This window comes from Neomonachus schauinslandi, chromosome 5 (assembly GCF_002201575.2).
Source record: "Neomonachus schauinslandi chromosome 5, ASM220157v2, whole genome shotgun sequence".
Classification (NCBI taxonomy): domain Eukaryota; kingdom Metazoa; phylum Chordata; class Mammalia; order Carnivora; family Phocidae; genus Neomonachus; species Neomonachus schauinslandi.
This window is the reverse complement of record NC_058407.1, coordinates 146917662-146935048: the sequence shown is the minus strand read 5'-3', so window position 1 is coordinate 146935048 and position 17387 is coordinate 146917662. Positions and strand designations below refer to the sequence as shown.

Sequence of the window (17387 nt, the reverse complement as noted above, 5' to 3'; positions counted from 1 at the left end):
GTGAGGCAGGCCACCCAAGCCGGGCCACCCACCACTGTTCATCTGGAAACACATGGATGTCATCATAAGGATATCCCAAATGACACTTAAAACTTATTTTTATTGATCTGAAATAAATCTGGAAAATTATCTGTTAAATCTGGATGGTGAGTACACTGGGTGTTGGGTATCTTGTTCCCCAGACTTTTCTAGTAAGTTGTCATTTAAAAAAAAAAAAAATTCAGAATTTGGGCCACTGTCCCAGGAATGGCTCCCTGGGTGCTGCCGTACTGAGCACTGCCTAAGGGGCCAGATACCGAGCTACCGGTTCAGATAGTGATTTAAAGGTCAGTAAACCAGCTCATCACACAAATTTTGTTTTACCAGGACTGCAAAGCTTTCAAGGAGATTTACTCTACAATTATCACCACAATTATTCACCCACTTTCAGAAATTAACATACAGGTGTTCTGCTAATGTGCCTTAACCTTCTGCAGCCTGGACACCCTTCAGAATGCATCTCCAATCCAAAATAACATCAACAGTTGCCTGGCACTTGACATATGTCATCCCTTTGAAACTTCAAATGCTTGCATCAAGTCAACATTATCATCTCTGCTCCTCAAATGAACACACAGAAGCTCTGCGATAAAAACTTATTCCCAGGGGTGCCTGGGTGGCTCAGTCAGTTAAGCATCTGCCTTCTGCTCACGTCATGATCCCAGGGTACTGGATCGAGTCTGGCACCGGACTCCTTGCTCGGCGGGGAGCCTGCTTCTCCCTCTGCCTGCCACTCCCCCTGCTTGTGCTGACAAATAAATGAAATCTTAAAAAAATAAAATAAAAAAAAAATAAACTTATTCCAAGAATTTGGAACTAGTCAAAGTGCGGCAGTTCAACCCAGATCCCACCAGCTGGAAAACCTACGGCTGCCCTCCCCTCAATGCTCTACAGTGGCCTCCCTCCACGCATCTCCTCTCCTTTCGTTGTAGAAGGAGGAGCCTTCACTGAAGAAGGAAAAAAGTGCAAGTAGCATGCGTGGTCTCCACCGCTCCAGAGAAGTGGTGTCTCCCTGAGTCTGATGGCCAGTTCCAAGGCCCCCCTGCTCTGAGCTGGCTCCCCCTGTGGCTGGCAGCCCACAAACAGGTTTCAGTCTTCCGGGGAGAAGAGGGGAAGGGAGCAGAGCTTTCCCTGGATAAAGTGAAGGGGCAGATGCCACGCCACCCCAGACCGCCCCACACAGGCAGGCAGCTCCTGGTCAGCGTCTACACACCACCAACTTTGAGGCCCAGGACAATGCAACAGATCTTACCATGCAGGACACTGCCAAGAGAACAGAGGTGTAGGGGTGCGGGGAAAGCAAGCACTGAGCCTAGACCTGGCTAGAACCTTGGCCTGGCCTTTTCCTAGGCAGAAGACTGGCATGTTCATTTCACGTATCCACATGTCCGGGCCATGGCACCCAGGTACTTGGTCAAACATTAGTCTGAATGCCACTATGACGGTATTTTTTTTTTTTTTAGAGGAGATTAACATTTTAATAGTAGGCTTTGAGTGAAGCAAATTCCTCTCCATAATGTGGGTGCACCTCAACCAATGGAAGGGGAGCAGGCCTTAAGCTGAAGACCTTAAGAGAAAAGACTGAGCTCCCCAGAAGGAATCCCGCCTCCAGATGGCCTCAGACTCAGGACTGCAACAACCCCTCCCTGGGTCTCCAGCCTGCCAGCCTCCAAATTTTCGAGTTCCCAGACTCTACAATAGCATGAGCCAGTTCCTTAAATCAATCCAATCTAGATAGGCAGATATGTAGGCAGGTCCGTGTACATAGACCTGTATACAGATACACATCTCTACATGTACATATTTGCATGTATGTGTGTATGCACATACACATGTGCTTACAGAAGTATGTGTGTATGCAGTAGCTTCTCTGGACAACCCTAATACGGTGGCCTTGACCACATCCATCTCTGAGAGCCTTGGTTTCTCCACATCTATAAAATGGGGATAACAAGAGCACCAACCTTGCAGAGATGCTGTAGCTAAGAACCTGGCACAGGGTCTAGGACCTTCCAGGTACACAATGCATGGGACCTTTTCTTCCACTGTCAACCAAAGATTTCTCTAGGTGATTCCTAGAGAATCATTTATAAAGATCTATTTTGCCTACCTTCTTACAGTCTCCCCCACTAAGCTGTCAGCTGTAGACCTTGTACCGGCCATTCACAGAAGAATTCCCAGAACTGTGCCTGGCGCATGGTCAGTGTTCAATTAATATCTGTTGAGTGAATCCAAGGGCATCTTTTCTAACCATCAACAAGCCAAGATGTGAAGGGGACACCAGAAATATCTTTCAACAATGGGTAGGTACAACATGGTCTCTTCATCCCAATTAATGACTGATAAAGGAATCTATTTCTTACAGACACGTCTTTGCCACATTTTTGCCCCCCCCCCTTTTTTTTGAAGGTTTTACGTATAAGAGAAAGAGAGCATGAGCAAGGGAAGGAGCAGAGGCAGAGGGAGAAGCAGGCTTCCCACTGAGCAGGGAGCCCGACACGGGGCTCGATCCCGGGACCCTGAGATCATTACCTGAGCCGAAGGCAGATGCTTAACCAAATGAGCCACCCAGATGCCCCTGGACACTCTTTCTACTGCAAACCTTTACAAGCACTCCTTCCTAGACTCCAAAGGGTGTAAGCCCCAAAATAAGCATATTGGGTATGAGGTCTCTTTTAAGGAACCACACAACTGGCTTCAAAAACAGACACCACAGGCATCAAATGAGTACCCAGCATGACTGGCACAAGCCCCTACTCCCCTTCCCCTGTAGGGAAGCAGCCGCCCAGCAGAGATGACAGTCCCCAGACCCCTCCGCATCTGGGTGGGACCAACCATGGGCCATAGGCAGAGTGGTGTGGGTCAGTCCTGGAAAAAGGGAGAACAACAATTCTTCTCTTCCTCTTCAAGTAAAATCACTTCTCCAAACTTTTCTTCTTTCTCAGATAATGCTGTTCCCGTCTATACCAATGTGCCTATTACTCTGAAATCACTCCTAAGATTACTTGGGTGGAGTCTGGCAACAAAGTTTTATCACATACCTATCGTGCACTTGGTCAACACACACCACAACAAAAGGAAGTCTCTATGATCCTCTGTGTGGTCAGAGAGACTACACACCCAGAAGACGGGATTACAAACTCATGAGAGTGAGCAATCAAATGCCAGACCTTGGTTGTTGCTTTTAAGTGCAACAGTTTAACAAACTCAAGGATCGGTGGAATTAGATTTCTTTATGTTGACAGGAGTAGAGCAGGCTCTTAGAATAAATGCAACATCTGGCCTGACCAGGGAGAAGGGAAATGGCACTTCCCAAAAAGGGAAACTGGATGAGCCAAGAGCAGAGATCAGGAAGTGCTCAGGATGGGGGCACATGGCCAGAATGCACTGAAGCTTCATGAGCAGTGCCCACAGGGAGGGCACTCTGGGCACGAAGGAGAACAGCCAAGATTGCAGGGGAAGGAAAGACTACAGAAAGAAAGGAGATGTGCTTGACACCCACCGTGGATCCTTGAGGGGGGCCCAGGGATGGGCACGGTACAAGTACCGTGTGAACTCGACAGCGGTGAACACCTTCCATTGCACCCCTCCCCCCTATCCACCCACCATCTTAAGTGGTGGAACCTCTGTGGAGACAGGTTCTGAGGCCAAACCCGGATTGGAGATCAAAGACAGAGCCTCAGTTGGTCTGAGACCTCTCCCGCTGGTCAGGATCAGACTGTTGGCACATCTGTAGCACAGTGGCTGACCTTGAACTTCACTAATTTGAGAGCGGTATCCTCCCAAGGCAGTGGTTCCCAGGGGCCAAGCAGGGGAGTGTTTATAACTCCCCAGGGGATTCAATGTGGAGCCAAGACTGAGAACCATGGCTCCGCTCTAAGTGGGAGAAAGCTGGCAGAGCTGTTTACAAGGAAACTGGTGGGGAAGAGAAGCACGCTCTTCTGCTGGTTTGCTGAGATTATTATACCTGGTGCTTCAGGCAGCCTCTTGCCAGCGTGAGAATGCCTGCCTGAGATCGGACAGCCAGTGGGGCGTGGGGGCTGGGGCACGGCGGCTCACAGGAGCCCAGCGCGGCCCTCAGGGACACAGTGCTGGCAGCCAGGAATCAGCCACAGTGGGAGCACTTACACCACGACAATCAGCAAGCACCCTAAATCACGCCCTTTTCCCCCAGATGACTGGTGGTTAAACACATACCAGTATACACCGCCAACACTGGGGAGAGCAAGGAACAGACTTGAGAAATGGGGGGGGGGGGGGACTCCTGTTATTGTTGGAACCCCTGGATCAAGACATCTCTGAAGACAGGCACTTCAACATTTTTTTAGGCCAGATAAAACTGGATTTTACGACTCTTGTAGTCAAGAACTCCGAATGATGAAACCATAAGGAAAGGGGAAGCCATATGTAAACTGTAGTTACAAAAAACAAAACTGTGTGTGGTGAGAAGAATCTGCTTCGAGGCGCAAGTGTAGGAAGGGTCATATGGGGTCTGGCACATGGCTGGTGTGCCGCTGGAATGAAGCCCCTTCAACTCGCCCACGGCTGTGCTCTCCAGAGCTGCCATGGGTCTTCCGTCACCTACGTGCCATGCGGCCGGGTCCTACAACAGCTCCTCTGAAATGTCTCTTCATTCATGTCATGAACATTTGTGGAGCACATACCATGGGTCAAGGACTGCTCAAGGCACTTTGAACACAGCAGGGAAAAGAGCAGACAAGGTCCCTGCTCTTGTGGTTTGTAGAGGGCAGTGCAGGGCACAGATGGCAAACACCAAAGGGGGTGAACCATCGAGATACTCCGACATACCGATAAGCTCTGTGATGAAGATAAAGTAACACAAAAAATGAGCAAGAAGATTCAACATGACACAAGGTGGTCAGAGAAGGTGACTGCTGAGCAAAGACCTGCCTGACAGGCTGGGATCAGCCATGTAGACACCGGGAAAGAGCATTCCAGCAGAGGGACTGAGGCACTTGCGTTAAGAACCAGTCTGGTGCATCTGAGGAAAAGCCTGATGGCCAGGGTGAAATGAGGAGGTGGGGATGGAACATGGCAAGAGCCAGACCACAGCCAGCACTAGAGGCCATCATCAAAAGATCTGGAGTGGGTTTTAAAAAGCAGACTGATGTGATCTTATGTTTCCATGAGGTTCCACGTTTACCCTACTGCAACCAGACAGGAGCACATACACAGAGTCATGAGCTTCCTTGCAACCCAAGAAGCCTACCTCAGACCAAGACAGCTTTGCCTCTGTCACCAGGGGCAGGAATGTGAGGCCACTCAAGTGGAGATGGCCCAAACCTGCAATGGTTTAGTCCGCAGGACACAAAGTTACACCCCACATGCCCAAGACACATGAAGGCTCTAGGGACCCCCTCGCCCATGGCCATCCATCTCCACCGAATCAGGGGGTCTCAACTGTCCTGCCCTATTTTCTTGGAGCCCAGGTAAACAGAAGCCCGTGAGGACTGGAAGCACATACAGTGTTGAACAGGGGATCAGTTTGTTTTGTTTCTTTTAAACTTCTTCTGTTTCTTAGAGTCAACTTTGTTTAAATTGCTCCCAAGCTTCTCTCATCTGTCAGGTTCTTCCCACTGTACCTCCTGCCTTGCCGCTGATGACTCCACTAGCCACCAGCAACAGGCCATTTTCTTCTCCCTCTATCCCTGAACCCACAACAGATTAATTAAATGGAGCCACTGACAGGAGCGTGCTGCCTTAAATCCATCCCCAGGGAATAAGATATGGTGGCCAAGGCAGAGGAGGACAGCAGAAGGTACCTAACGAGAGGGAGGGCAGAGACAAGAGCCTCACGAGACACACCAGACACTTTAGCATCCAGAAAAACCGACTCCAACAAATAAGAGCCCCTCATAAGGACAGGATTGACTCCATAGCCAGTAAAGAGCTAACGGTTTGCCATGAGCATATGAACTACAGAAACCCAAACTCAAGCTTGAAAGCAGGCAGGGGAGATTGGTTGAATTACTGCTCTTAGTAACAGAAAGCTCAAGGCTAGGCTGCCTTGTCAAGCACAGCTGCATTCAGGGGCTCCAACACCTCAGCTCCTGTCCGCCACCCAGCTCGGCTCCTCCCTCTACACGACAGCCTCACATGGACACAAGAGAACGACAGTGGCCCCAGCCTTCCCGGTCCAACAGGAAAGAACTGTGTCCCTGGCAGCACCAGCCCTCTCCCTCAGTCCCGAGGGCCAGCTCCGATTCCCAGGTAAACACTCCCCAGGCGAGCCCAAGAGAAGCCAACACCAAGCAAGGTTCTGTTGAGCAGGAGACGTGGTAAGAAGGTCCTCCTGTGGGACATTGAGACACTGGCCTCCGCAGCTGCGCACCCCACCACCACGGGCCACCCCACCACCACTGACCACCCCACCACCGACCACACCAAGAAAGAGTAACACCAACGGTCCATCAGACAGCGAGGCCCCACCATGCAGCGTGGAGGCCTCACCTCCCGTGTCCAGAGCAGGTGGTGACAGTGATCACCCACAGGGGCTGGTGACGGCAACCCCAGGGTAGGGCAAGTGTGTGCCTGGGGTAAGGGCTCCCGTTGCCGGGCCAGACAAGCACACCATGCACAGGCACGTGTCAGGACAGTGGGCTTTCCTGTCCCATGTGTGCTGCCACTCAAAGGCCACAGATCTCCCTGAGGTCCCATTTCATCCATCTGGGGACCCCTTACTCAACACCCAACCTTCGAAACCTCAACCTCCCACTACAAGTGGAGTAAGACATTGATGACGATGGTCCCCATACCCATCAGGGGTGAAATTAATACCTCAGTTCAACTCACCCCCTGTGTTGGTTTCCCACGGCTGCTCCAACGACCATGAACTTCGTGGCTTAGAACAACACAAATTTCTTACCTTAGAGCTCAGGATGCCACAAGTCTCGAATGTCTCACAGTCTACAGTCAGGCCGTCGGCAGGGCTGTGCTCCTTCTAGAGGCTCGAGGGGAGAACCTGATCTTCCCAGCTTCTGGAAGACGCCCACACTCCTTGGCTTGGGGCCCGGCCTCACTCCAGCCTCTGTTGTCACATCTTCTCCCTCCCTGGCCCTCCTCCCTTTTGTAAGGACCCTCGTGATTACACTGGGGCCATCTGGATAGAGTAGGATCATCTCCCCTCATCAAAACCCTTAACTCAGCCACGTCCAGTAAGTCCCTTCTGCTTAAGGCCCTTAAGGCAGCATATCCACAGGTCCTGGGCACCAGGCATGGACGTCCCTAGGGGACCATCCTTCTTCTGTCTCCCAGAGCATCTTCTAGATCCCAGAGCCAGATATGGGCATGTTCTCTTCACGACCTCATTTAATTACTATTTATCCTCACAACAGCCCAAGAAGTACACACTCTTTTCATCCTAATTTTAGGATCATACAAAAGGGCTGAGAGAGGCAGAGGTAGTGACCGTAGCATCAGTGGCCAGTATGTACTGAGTGCCTGGTGTCAGACAGGATGCTGACTGCTTCCCGTGTACTAACCCACCTCCATCTTCCCTAAAACCCCGTAAGGAAGTCACTACTGCAATTCCCGTTTTACAGAGGAAGAAACGGAGTCACAGAAAGGTCACATGGCCCCTGTCAGTTGTGCAGGGGAGTCCACAGTGTCCTTCCACAGAAGTCATTCACCCACCCACATCCACCGTGAGCTGCTAGGACCATTGGAGTGCCGGTTTCCCCAGTGTTGTGGCTGTGAGCGTCTTGTTCATGGGCCACACACAGGGCCACTTGCTCAGGAGGAAATGGCACCTTGGACAAAGATGCACAGACCCTGGCGGAACAAGCCTTCCTTATTTCTCCAGATGGTCGATGCAATGGAGGAGGTGCCACTCGCCACACCATGCCCGCGACGCAGCCCTGCCGGGATTTCCCCCTCAAGAGGCCTCTCCCCAGCTGCGGTCCTCACGGCTCTCAGCACAGCGCCTCCATCCAGGGGCTGCGTTTCCCCGTGGAGACTTCCACCAGCCAAATACGCTCAGCCTCACTCCCCACACCTCAGAGCTGGTTGGTGAGATTCTCAATTGGGTGGAGTTGATTAAAAAGTCAACTACCTACCCCCATGGACTTTCTTCTCTCTCGGTCCACACTGGGTGAGAATTCTACAGACCCAACAACCCCTCACAAGGGGCGTCCCTGGGTCTACACCTGGGTGGGTGGAAGTCTGTTAGGGAAGGGGGGACTGTGGCTACAGGTCAAGCTGGAGTTTCCTGGAGAATCCTGTGTCTATGTCTTACAGGGAACTAGAGGGGAAAGGAGACAAGCAAAGATTAATGATCATCTCTAAATTGAAACAAAGTTATCTGCTGACTACTGGTTATGAGACAAGTACAAAATATCTAAATATCTCACGGAAGAGCCCCACACGCACATTCTCTCTCTCACCATCAACTACCATCTGAAAGAACTAGCACAGAACCCTGTTAAACCACAAGCCAGAAAAAAAGAAAAAGGACCATGTAAAGAGCCAGGTAACATCATCTCTATGGGCTTGCAGCACCGAGACCTTTCCCTTACCCAGTGTGGGAGCCATCAGGATGCTCAACAGATGAAGCACCGAACTAGTTCCCCCTTCTCGGACTCAACAGGCCACCATCAGGGGAAACTCCAGCTCCCCAAATTGGTAAGCCCAAAGGAATGATGGGCCTGAGCATCAGATTTGGGCTCCTGGTTTACTTGCCATCTGCTTTCTCACTAACCACTGAATGAACTGCTCTTCTGATTACACATCATTCTCTGCATGCTTGGCCAATTTGAGTCCACTCTTGAGAGAAGGAGCCAGTCTTGTCCACACACCCTAGCAAGTATCTGAGTGGGTCTGCCTGCTCCTCAGGCCCCTCAGGGAGCTGCCAGAAGGCCTTCTCCAGGCAAGAAGCCAACTTGACTTATTAGGTTTCAAACTTCAGAGAAGCCACAGATGGAAACATGAGTCTGGAGAGCCATCTTCTGCTCTCCCTCAGTAAGGGAAAGTACCCTGTGCTGGAGAGGAAAAATGTCTGAATTCCTTAACAGAACCGATTAAACACCAAGTAAGAGCCGCACTGCAAGCTTAACGGTCAAGCCAGTTCACTGTGGACATGGCAGCCCTCATGCCACAGCTCAAAGGCTAGATGGGGAGCAGACAGTACACGCCAGGATGACAGAGATCCAAATATTCAACGGAAGGCATAAGCTTCTGGGAAATCAGATCTCAGCAAGGCCAACTAGCACTCGAGTGGTGAATAACCCAACCTCACACTTCTGGACCACATTAGGAAAAAAAATTCCTTTAGTTAGTTAATGAGGCCACCCAAAATCCTATTATTTTGCTGATTAAACCTTAACTTTTGGGGCACCTGGGTGGCTCAGTCAGTTAAGCATCTGCCTTCAGCTCGGGTCATGACCCCAGGTACCGGGATCCAGCCCCCCATTGGGCTCCCTGCTCCGTGGGGAGTCTGCTTCTCCCTCTGCCGCTCCCCCTGCTTGTGCACACACACTCTCTCTCAAATGAATAATCTTAAAAAAAACAAAAACAAAAAACTCCATTTTCTTAGAGGGAAAATACTATTCTTTAAAAAAAAAAAAAAAAGGACGACAATGGGAATCTGAGATCTACAAAATTAAATGTTGTAACAATCTATTCTAATGGTCCATTATTTTTTTTTTTTAATCCTGAAGGCATTTTTCCACAACAATGAAGGTGGGGGTCCCAACACAAGCCACAGCAATAAATTCAACCCTGAAGGTATTTGGGGCTTCAAATTATTTTTTCACTCTTTTCCCTACTGATGAGAGCTCACACCTTCATAAAGAAGTTGTTGCTAAACGATAAAAAGAATCTTTATAACCTCAAACTAAAAGGCTTATATTGTGGAAAATGCATTCTGAACTCCCACCTAGAATTTAGAAAGCTGGTATACATCTCCATGTCCACCCCTGTAACGCCAGGAGCCAAGGAAATCACGAATGGGAAAGGCCTCTCTCCCTCCCCCTACTCCTCCAACTCCCCAGACAGCCCTGGCCGTCCCAGCCTGGCCAAGACACCCCAAGCTACCACAGCCTGACAAGGGCACACACTCAGTAGTTCAACATGAGTCAGCAACTAGCTGGGGAGGAGTGAGCCCCAATTTGCTTGACTAATAGAGGATGTCACGTGAAAATTAGGTTGAAGCTCTTTGAAAGAGTACCTTTTCATGAGACTGCTCCGCGGTGCCTGGCACAGAGCAGGCGCTCACTAGTGTTTCTGAGCGAAAGGCATGAACTACAGGGCCTACGTCACATCAGAGCAGCCACCAGTTCACGCCCACACTCGAGGACTTTCAGATAAACCTTGCAGTGACAGATGACCCACTGAGAAGGTAGATGGTCTTGAATTTCACAGTGATGAACAGCAGTAAGGACTGCTGTCACAAGGAGTACAGGACCCTCCACATGGTCTCTGCTCCGATCCATTCCAGGGCGGTCTCAGCATCCTGAAGGCGCATCCCCAACTTGGGCTCAGAACATCCAGGCTGTGTCTCAGGACGAGCAACTACAGCTGCCGCAGAAAGCTATTCTGTACGTTGTGGGTTCCAGGTACCCACGTGCCAGGGGAAGGACTCTAATAATGCTCATACTCTGAAACATATCTTAGAGTGTTGATGTTTTTCAATCAAACACAAGCCAAACAGTGCTTATTTTTTCCTAGGTTTAATATTCTTACTGCCCTGAACCTTAGTTCTGAGCAAGCAGAGTACGGATTTCCCAAAAGGCGGTGGGGTGCCATCCATGAATCACGTGCATCAGAGTCAGGTATCTGGACGTGCAGCCGTGGGGCCCATCCTAGATCCACTGAAACCACTGCCAACAAGAGCAGCGCTCTTCCTCCCTGAGAACAGGCATATTTAGTAAGTTCCCCAGGTAATGCCCTCTGTGGACTCTAGTTTAAGAACTTTGTAAGGCAAAGAACCAGGGATTCAGAGGAAAATGACCTGAGTTCACTTCCACCCTAGATAACACGTACGAGCCCCATAAGCTCTCCTAAGCCTCTAATAATGAACTTTCTAAAAAATAAAGAAAAATCAAAAAATTGAAATAGAGGAAAAATACCTACTCTTCACAGGGTGACAAAGTCCAAAGGAAACAGATTTGAAGCTGCCCGGAAAGGGTAAAGGGTAGACAAATACGACTCATTCAAAACACGTAATGGATGGAATGAGCAACTACAAAAGCTAGGTGCTGGGGAAACAAAGATGGGGAGTCAAAGTCAAAAGACTGACAACCCCAGAACACATGGTGAAATGGATTCAGGGCCATAATAGCAGTGTCTGTTTGAAAAAGTGATGAGCCCACGAGGAAGACATGATTAATTCTGCAATGATAACCCCTAGACTGGTAACAGTTATAGACCAATTAGGAACCAAGCAAGGCATGTGATAAAAAATTAATAATAATAACCAAGACGGTGAAGCCAAACAGAGACCATAATCAACACAAAAGCTTTAAACAAAATTCAAGCCTTTCTGTTATTAGTATGCAAACCACATCCTGCCTCCAATCCTGTCTCCCTCTATTTCAGAGAAACATAACTACCATTTACTGAACACCAATTACAGGCCAGGTGCCATACTGGAAACTTCACATTCATTGTTTCAGTAAATCCTCACAACGACCTCCATTGACAATGGTGGGATGTTTCCACTTACAGATGGCAAAATAACTCCAATGCCTCAAATTATACTGGGTGAGCCTAGATTCAAATGCAGGTTTGGCAGACTCCCAAGACCTGTTAGCCTGCAGGGTCCACCCCTTTGTTACAATGTCTACACCCCAAGAGCTCATTTGTGTTTAAGGAAATCTCTTAATGGTAAGTTGGCTGAAGGCTGCAAGACATTTCAGCCAAAGTGAAATATACTTTCTTCCAGCCAAATTGAGACAAGTTTTAGTTGATTCGTGACAGTTAAACTGTAGCCAAAATGCAGAGAGGCGAAGCATATGCCATCACCTCCTTGAGTGCAATCTTGGTCAAGTGATCATTTTTCTACTTGTATTTCTGAATAATAATATCAACAGCTAAAATTTACTCAGTACGTACCCTATAGCAGGCATTATGCTAAGTCTACATGGATTACTTCATGAGGTAGGGACTGTCAACCAACCCCATTTTACAGATGGGGAAACTAAGGTATGGAGAGATGAAAGAACTTACCCAGAACTGGGGTTGGAACCAGGTCAGCCTAATTCCACAGCTCGGGTTCTCCACCACTTTGGGGTTCTATTGCTTTCACCACTGGCCTGATGGGACTTAATCATGCTGCAAGGTTCTCTACCGAGCAAGTATCTCAAGACCTCAGACATAAAACTGCCTAGGCACACAAATTAATACAACTGTTGCTAGTAATCCAGCAACTAAGTCTTAGGACATGAGTTATGCATGTACCAAGAATACACAGCAGTATGTTCCATCTAATTTGTTTTCCAGAGTTTCTGACCAGCACTATTTCTCTAATTCATTTGCATACACACTCATCCCATGTTGAGTGGCTCCTGTGTACCAGGCACAGGGGCTATGAAGGTGAAAAAGCTTGGCCCCCTTCCCACCCAGGCTCAGTCTCCCCCTCACCTTCAGCAGTTTGACCTTCTCTTTTCAGCATCTGGACAGCTCCTACGTATTTCTTCAGTTGGACTTTGAGCACCTCGTTTTCTCTGCAGGTACAAGAATGTTAAAAAATACATTTTTAAAAACTGGCAATTTAGACTTAAGTCCGGGGTGGGGGGCAATCTGTGTAAAGAAAAACACATGGGGCTCGTCTTATAAATAGTAAATCATTCTTTGTTTTAGAAATCCTAGCTGGGGAAGACTACATTAGCAAGGGCACATTCGCAGAATGCCTGCAACAAGCGTTCATTCATAATGAAAGCAAATGCTAACTGGATCCAGTTCCTACCAAGTCAGGATGCGGACATGGGTTGTGCTCGGATTATTTGAATCTGTCAAGCTGTTAGGTGCCTATTCGGTGTCAGGCACTCAGTAATATTCTCTCCATTTACGGAAGCACGTACTAAGTACCACCTATTCAACCTGGGGAATACTCTTTTTTTATTAGTGGCTACATGCAATGAACATTTAGTATTTGCCAGGCATCATGTGAAGTCTTTATCATCTCCTTTAAGCCTTCTGATGTGTCATTACACCTATTTTACAGAAGAGGAAAGGGAATCATAAATACAAGCAGTAGCTTAGTCCACACCCACCTCCACACAAGACTCTACACCATGGAACATGGAACTCAGGCTCCATCAAAACCCTACTCTACCAAGTTCACACCCCAGGTACACTGGCTGAGGAAAAGAACACAAGGATGAGAAGGAGAAAACTACCAGTTCTTGAGTGTCACACAGCTCAGACTTTACCTAAGTGACTTCGCTGAATCAAGCATGCATTCGTTCATTCTTCATTCATTGGGAAAATGTTTAAATGCCTGTCATGTATTAGGCACAATGACCCAATAGTATTCTCCTCAATTTACAAAGAAAAATTGGGACACAGATAAAGTCTGTGACTAAGGTCACATGGCCAAGGTCAAGGTCATAAGAAATGGACATTTCCAATACACAAACCCAGGTCGCTCTGTCCCCAAGGCCCAGAAGAGCTTTTCTCCATCTCCTTTGGGACTTGAACTTGGTTTGTCATCAGCGCCACAGGGAGAGTTGCCTCTTCCACATTTTCTGACTCTACTCCTCCTCCCACCCAAAGGTCTTGAGCCTGAGTGCCTTTAAATATGAGAGAACATTTCCTCTATATGAATACAGCTTTAAGACTGGGTTTCTTTTATAAAAATGTAAATGCTCATCACAAAATACTCAATCAGAGGACATTTAAGCAGGAATGTAAAAGTCAGCTGAAAGCCCAACACCTTGAAATCAATCCCAGTTACATTTTTATAGTTATGCTATCATCTCTCTAGGCATGCACGCACGCACACACACACACACAAAGTAAATCTATTTTCCCTGGATGAAACATTTCTCACACTCCTTTCATTTTTTTGTTTGAAGTCTTTTTCCCTTTGTTCACTGTTCCACTCACCCCCCTTCCTCATGGTAACCAGTGGTGAAAACCCAGTGTATATATGTCAAGCCTTCCTCTACACTCATATAGTCACTACAAACCCAATACACTCAAATATAGGTTACTTTGTGAAACCGGGTATTATAAATTTTTCCGCAACTGGGTTGTCTCCTTTAACAATTCACCACACAGGCAGTTTCTAACTCCCCTATTTATGGATGTGAATGCCACTCCTTGGTACGGATGTGCGCCACACATTTACTCCGGGTATAAACTTCCGACTGCCCATCATAGGTATTGTTTTCCATGTATCTGACTACACTTCAGCCCTGTGTTTGCTATTTTGCTTTTCTGTACTTTTGGCAGAAAGAACATCACCAACTGCAGAGTCTAGCATATACTTAGGTGTCACTTGAGAAGGCTACATTCATCTCGGAAGCTCTAGAGAGAGAACCACAGAAGAGTCCCTTCATCACCTCCCTCCCTCCTCCTAGACAGCCTCTCACGGATGTTTGTAAAGGTGTCTGCAACTTCCTCCATCTGTGATATGAATAGCAAACGTCTGAAGCTAAGCAACTAACAAGTCCCGGAAAGGTTTGGGGAAGGGAAACATTCCCCGATACACGTGGATCATACAGCGTGTTTTCTTGGATTCTCTCGGCAGAGTCTTGTCACTCATCCCAACCTACTCCTCATCTCCACGTGTGAATTCAAGTCACATAGGACCTGAAAACTAAGGAAAGCAATTTATCTGCATTTCTTTATGGCCTCATTTAACTAGGGTTCATGGCAGAGCATCTTCCACATGGCAGAATGTGCAAAATTAGATGTGATAGATTAAAACCAAGGTTTTTAATATAAACTGATCTCAAACGAGATGAAGGGAAAGCGCAGAGTACATCAAGCCACTGGACGAGCACCTCTGGGCGCCATAAATTCATCCCAGACAATTTTGTACCTATGAACTTGTTTGCCTTTTGTGGGCAGTTAACACTTTCAGGCTACTAGATTTGTTTATGAATGAAACTCAAAACACCTGACGAGGCCCTTTTGGTTCAATTTTTTTTTTTTTAAGTAATTACAGATGCACATGAAGTTGCAAAGATCATACTGAGAGATTTTATGCCCCTGGCCCCGTCTCCCCAGTGGAGCAAAAAGCAAAACCAGGAGTCTGATATGGGCGCAACCTGTGTGCATGTGAGTGTGTATGCGCACACGTGCGTGCGTGTGAACGTGTGTGTAGTTCCGTCCAGCCCACTGCTTTCACTGAGGCTCCAAAGCATCCTCTCCCGCTGTGCCTCTCTTAAGATGGAATACAGACTTAGATGGCCACTACAGTCCACAGGCTAGGCCAAGAAGCAGAACCAACCAGGACTAAGAGGGAGTAGGGGGCAGGAGGCTATGAAAACCAGGGAGCTCCTGCCCCACCAACAAGTTGTTTGTTGTTGTTGTTGTTTTTTAAAACTTAACACATTACTGGGGCACCTGGCTGGCTCATTCGGAAGAGCATGTGACTCTTGATCTTGGGGTCATGAGTTCAAGCCCCACACTGGGTGTAGAGATTGCTAACAAAAATAAACTTTAAAAAAAAAAAAAGAAAGCACATCAGCAGGCCAAGAAAGTAATTCCCAGGCTCTGGACAACTAATTTGCAACCAGCTGACAGGACGTTAATTGGGAGCTAGAAGAGGCATAGAGAGTCCATCATTCTTATTACACAGGTCTATTATGATTAGCAAATTAAAAATGCTTTTTTATATGACAAATCATGAGATAATAGAATGCATTAGTTATCTAAATGAATCCTGACTACAAAAAGGCTCGAGGCCCTCTGAGTATGTGAAAAATACGGGAAGGGTGGTGCAGGCTCGCTCATTCCCCACCCCCCACAAGGTCCTTCAAGCCACCACAGGTCCCACCACCAGGTACCCATCAGCCTCAACAGGTAAGGGGCCAAGTAAGCAGGGAAGACCAAAGCCTGAGCAGGGCTCTGGGCACATCAGCTCACAGGCAGTGTGTCTTCAGAGCCAGGGGGCCTCACCTCTTTGCTACACCCCCCCCCCCAGCGTGTATGTGTGCACGCACATGAGGGAGTATGATGATGGCGGTGCACATGGGCGGTACCCCATACACTCCTCTGAGCGATAAGGTCATACGGCTTTTACTTTTGGCCTCTTTCTCTTGTGGTTGCTATGTTCCCTCATCTTCTATAGCAAAGTTATGCTTGCAGGCAAAAAACACTTTCACTATCTAGTCTCTTAAGTATTTTTTTTTTTTTTAAGCCTTAAAGAACTTACTAAGGAAATGCTAAGGAGGAAAGTTGAAGCTGCTGTGGAGCAGGCCACCCCATCACCTGTATGGGGGGAGGCACCTCCACCCCATCTACACTGGCAACTCCTGCATGGTGAGCTGTGAGGAGGACAGCGCTGATCAAGGACACACAGGTGTTTGTCACCCTGTCCATTAAGACCTTAGAGCAACTCCCTCTTCTCCATTTCATAGGATTTTCCCCTTCTTTCGTTCTAGGAGGACACAGCTCAGCTGAAGATCACCCTACCTCATCTAGTTGTTTTTGTAACCAACAGAGTTGATTTAATAACAAACCCTGACCGACCATCTAAAAAACCATCTAGAAAGTTTGGGGGCAGGGATGCTATTGTTGCTAAGAACTGCCTACACTCAGACCTTCCATTAACATGGGCCACCAGCAAGTCCTGAGGGTCCGACCGCTTTCTCCCTGTCCACCAGAGCGTAATCATTCCTGCTCCAGATGCAGCTGGGCGCTTCTCACCCCATTTGGGACCAGTCAGTGATCCACCTACCAAGGCTAGCACCTCTCCAAGAATCTGGTCTTTCAGCTGTAACTCACCCATCTGCCTCCAAGTAACTAGGGGTACCTTCAGCCATCACAAGGGCAATGATGAGGAAACCACAGAACAAGGAGGAATGGGGAGAGGTTCTGTCAGGCAGACCCGGTCTGTCATGGCCCAAGCAACTGCAGCAAGAAACCAACCTCACCGAGATAAATTTGCAGGAATCCCCCTCCCCCACTCACCCTTGAGTACTTTTCCAGTGCTCTCCACTCTCAAGGGCGGTGGGAGCTAACTTCCTCACAGTTCCATCAAAGAGGAGAAACACACACAGCGAATGAACTTAAACAGAATCTTCCAAATGTGGTATATTCCCAAGATCATTTTAGAGGTTTACCAATCTTTTTATTTTTTTTAAACACTGAGATACTCTTCTAGATTTTTTAGAAACTGATTTTCCATATATTGCTGTGATATAAAGACTCTTTTGAAA

At 47.9% G+C, this 17387-nt stretch overlaps 1 protein-coding gene across 1 annotated transcript in view; it reads right to left on the bottom strand.

The window, feature by feature from the left end:
• SNX29 (sorting nexin 29) overlaps window positions 1–17387 on the bottom strand; it is a 502531-nt gene that overhangs the window by 306097 nt on the left and 179047 nt on the right. Inside the window, exon 13 of the mRNA XM_021698163.2 lies at window positions 12637–12719. Coding sequence (XP_021553838.2) covers window positions 12637–12719 — 83 coding nt within the window. The remainder of the gene's footprint in view (window positions 1–12636; window positions 12720–17387) is intronic.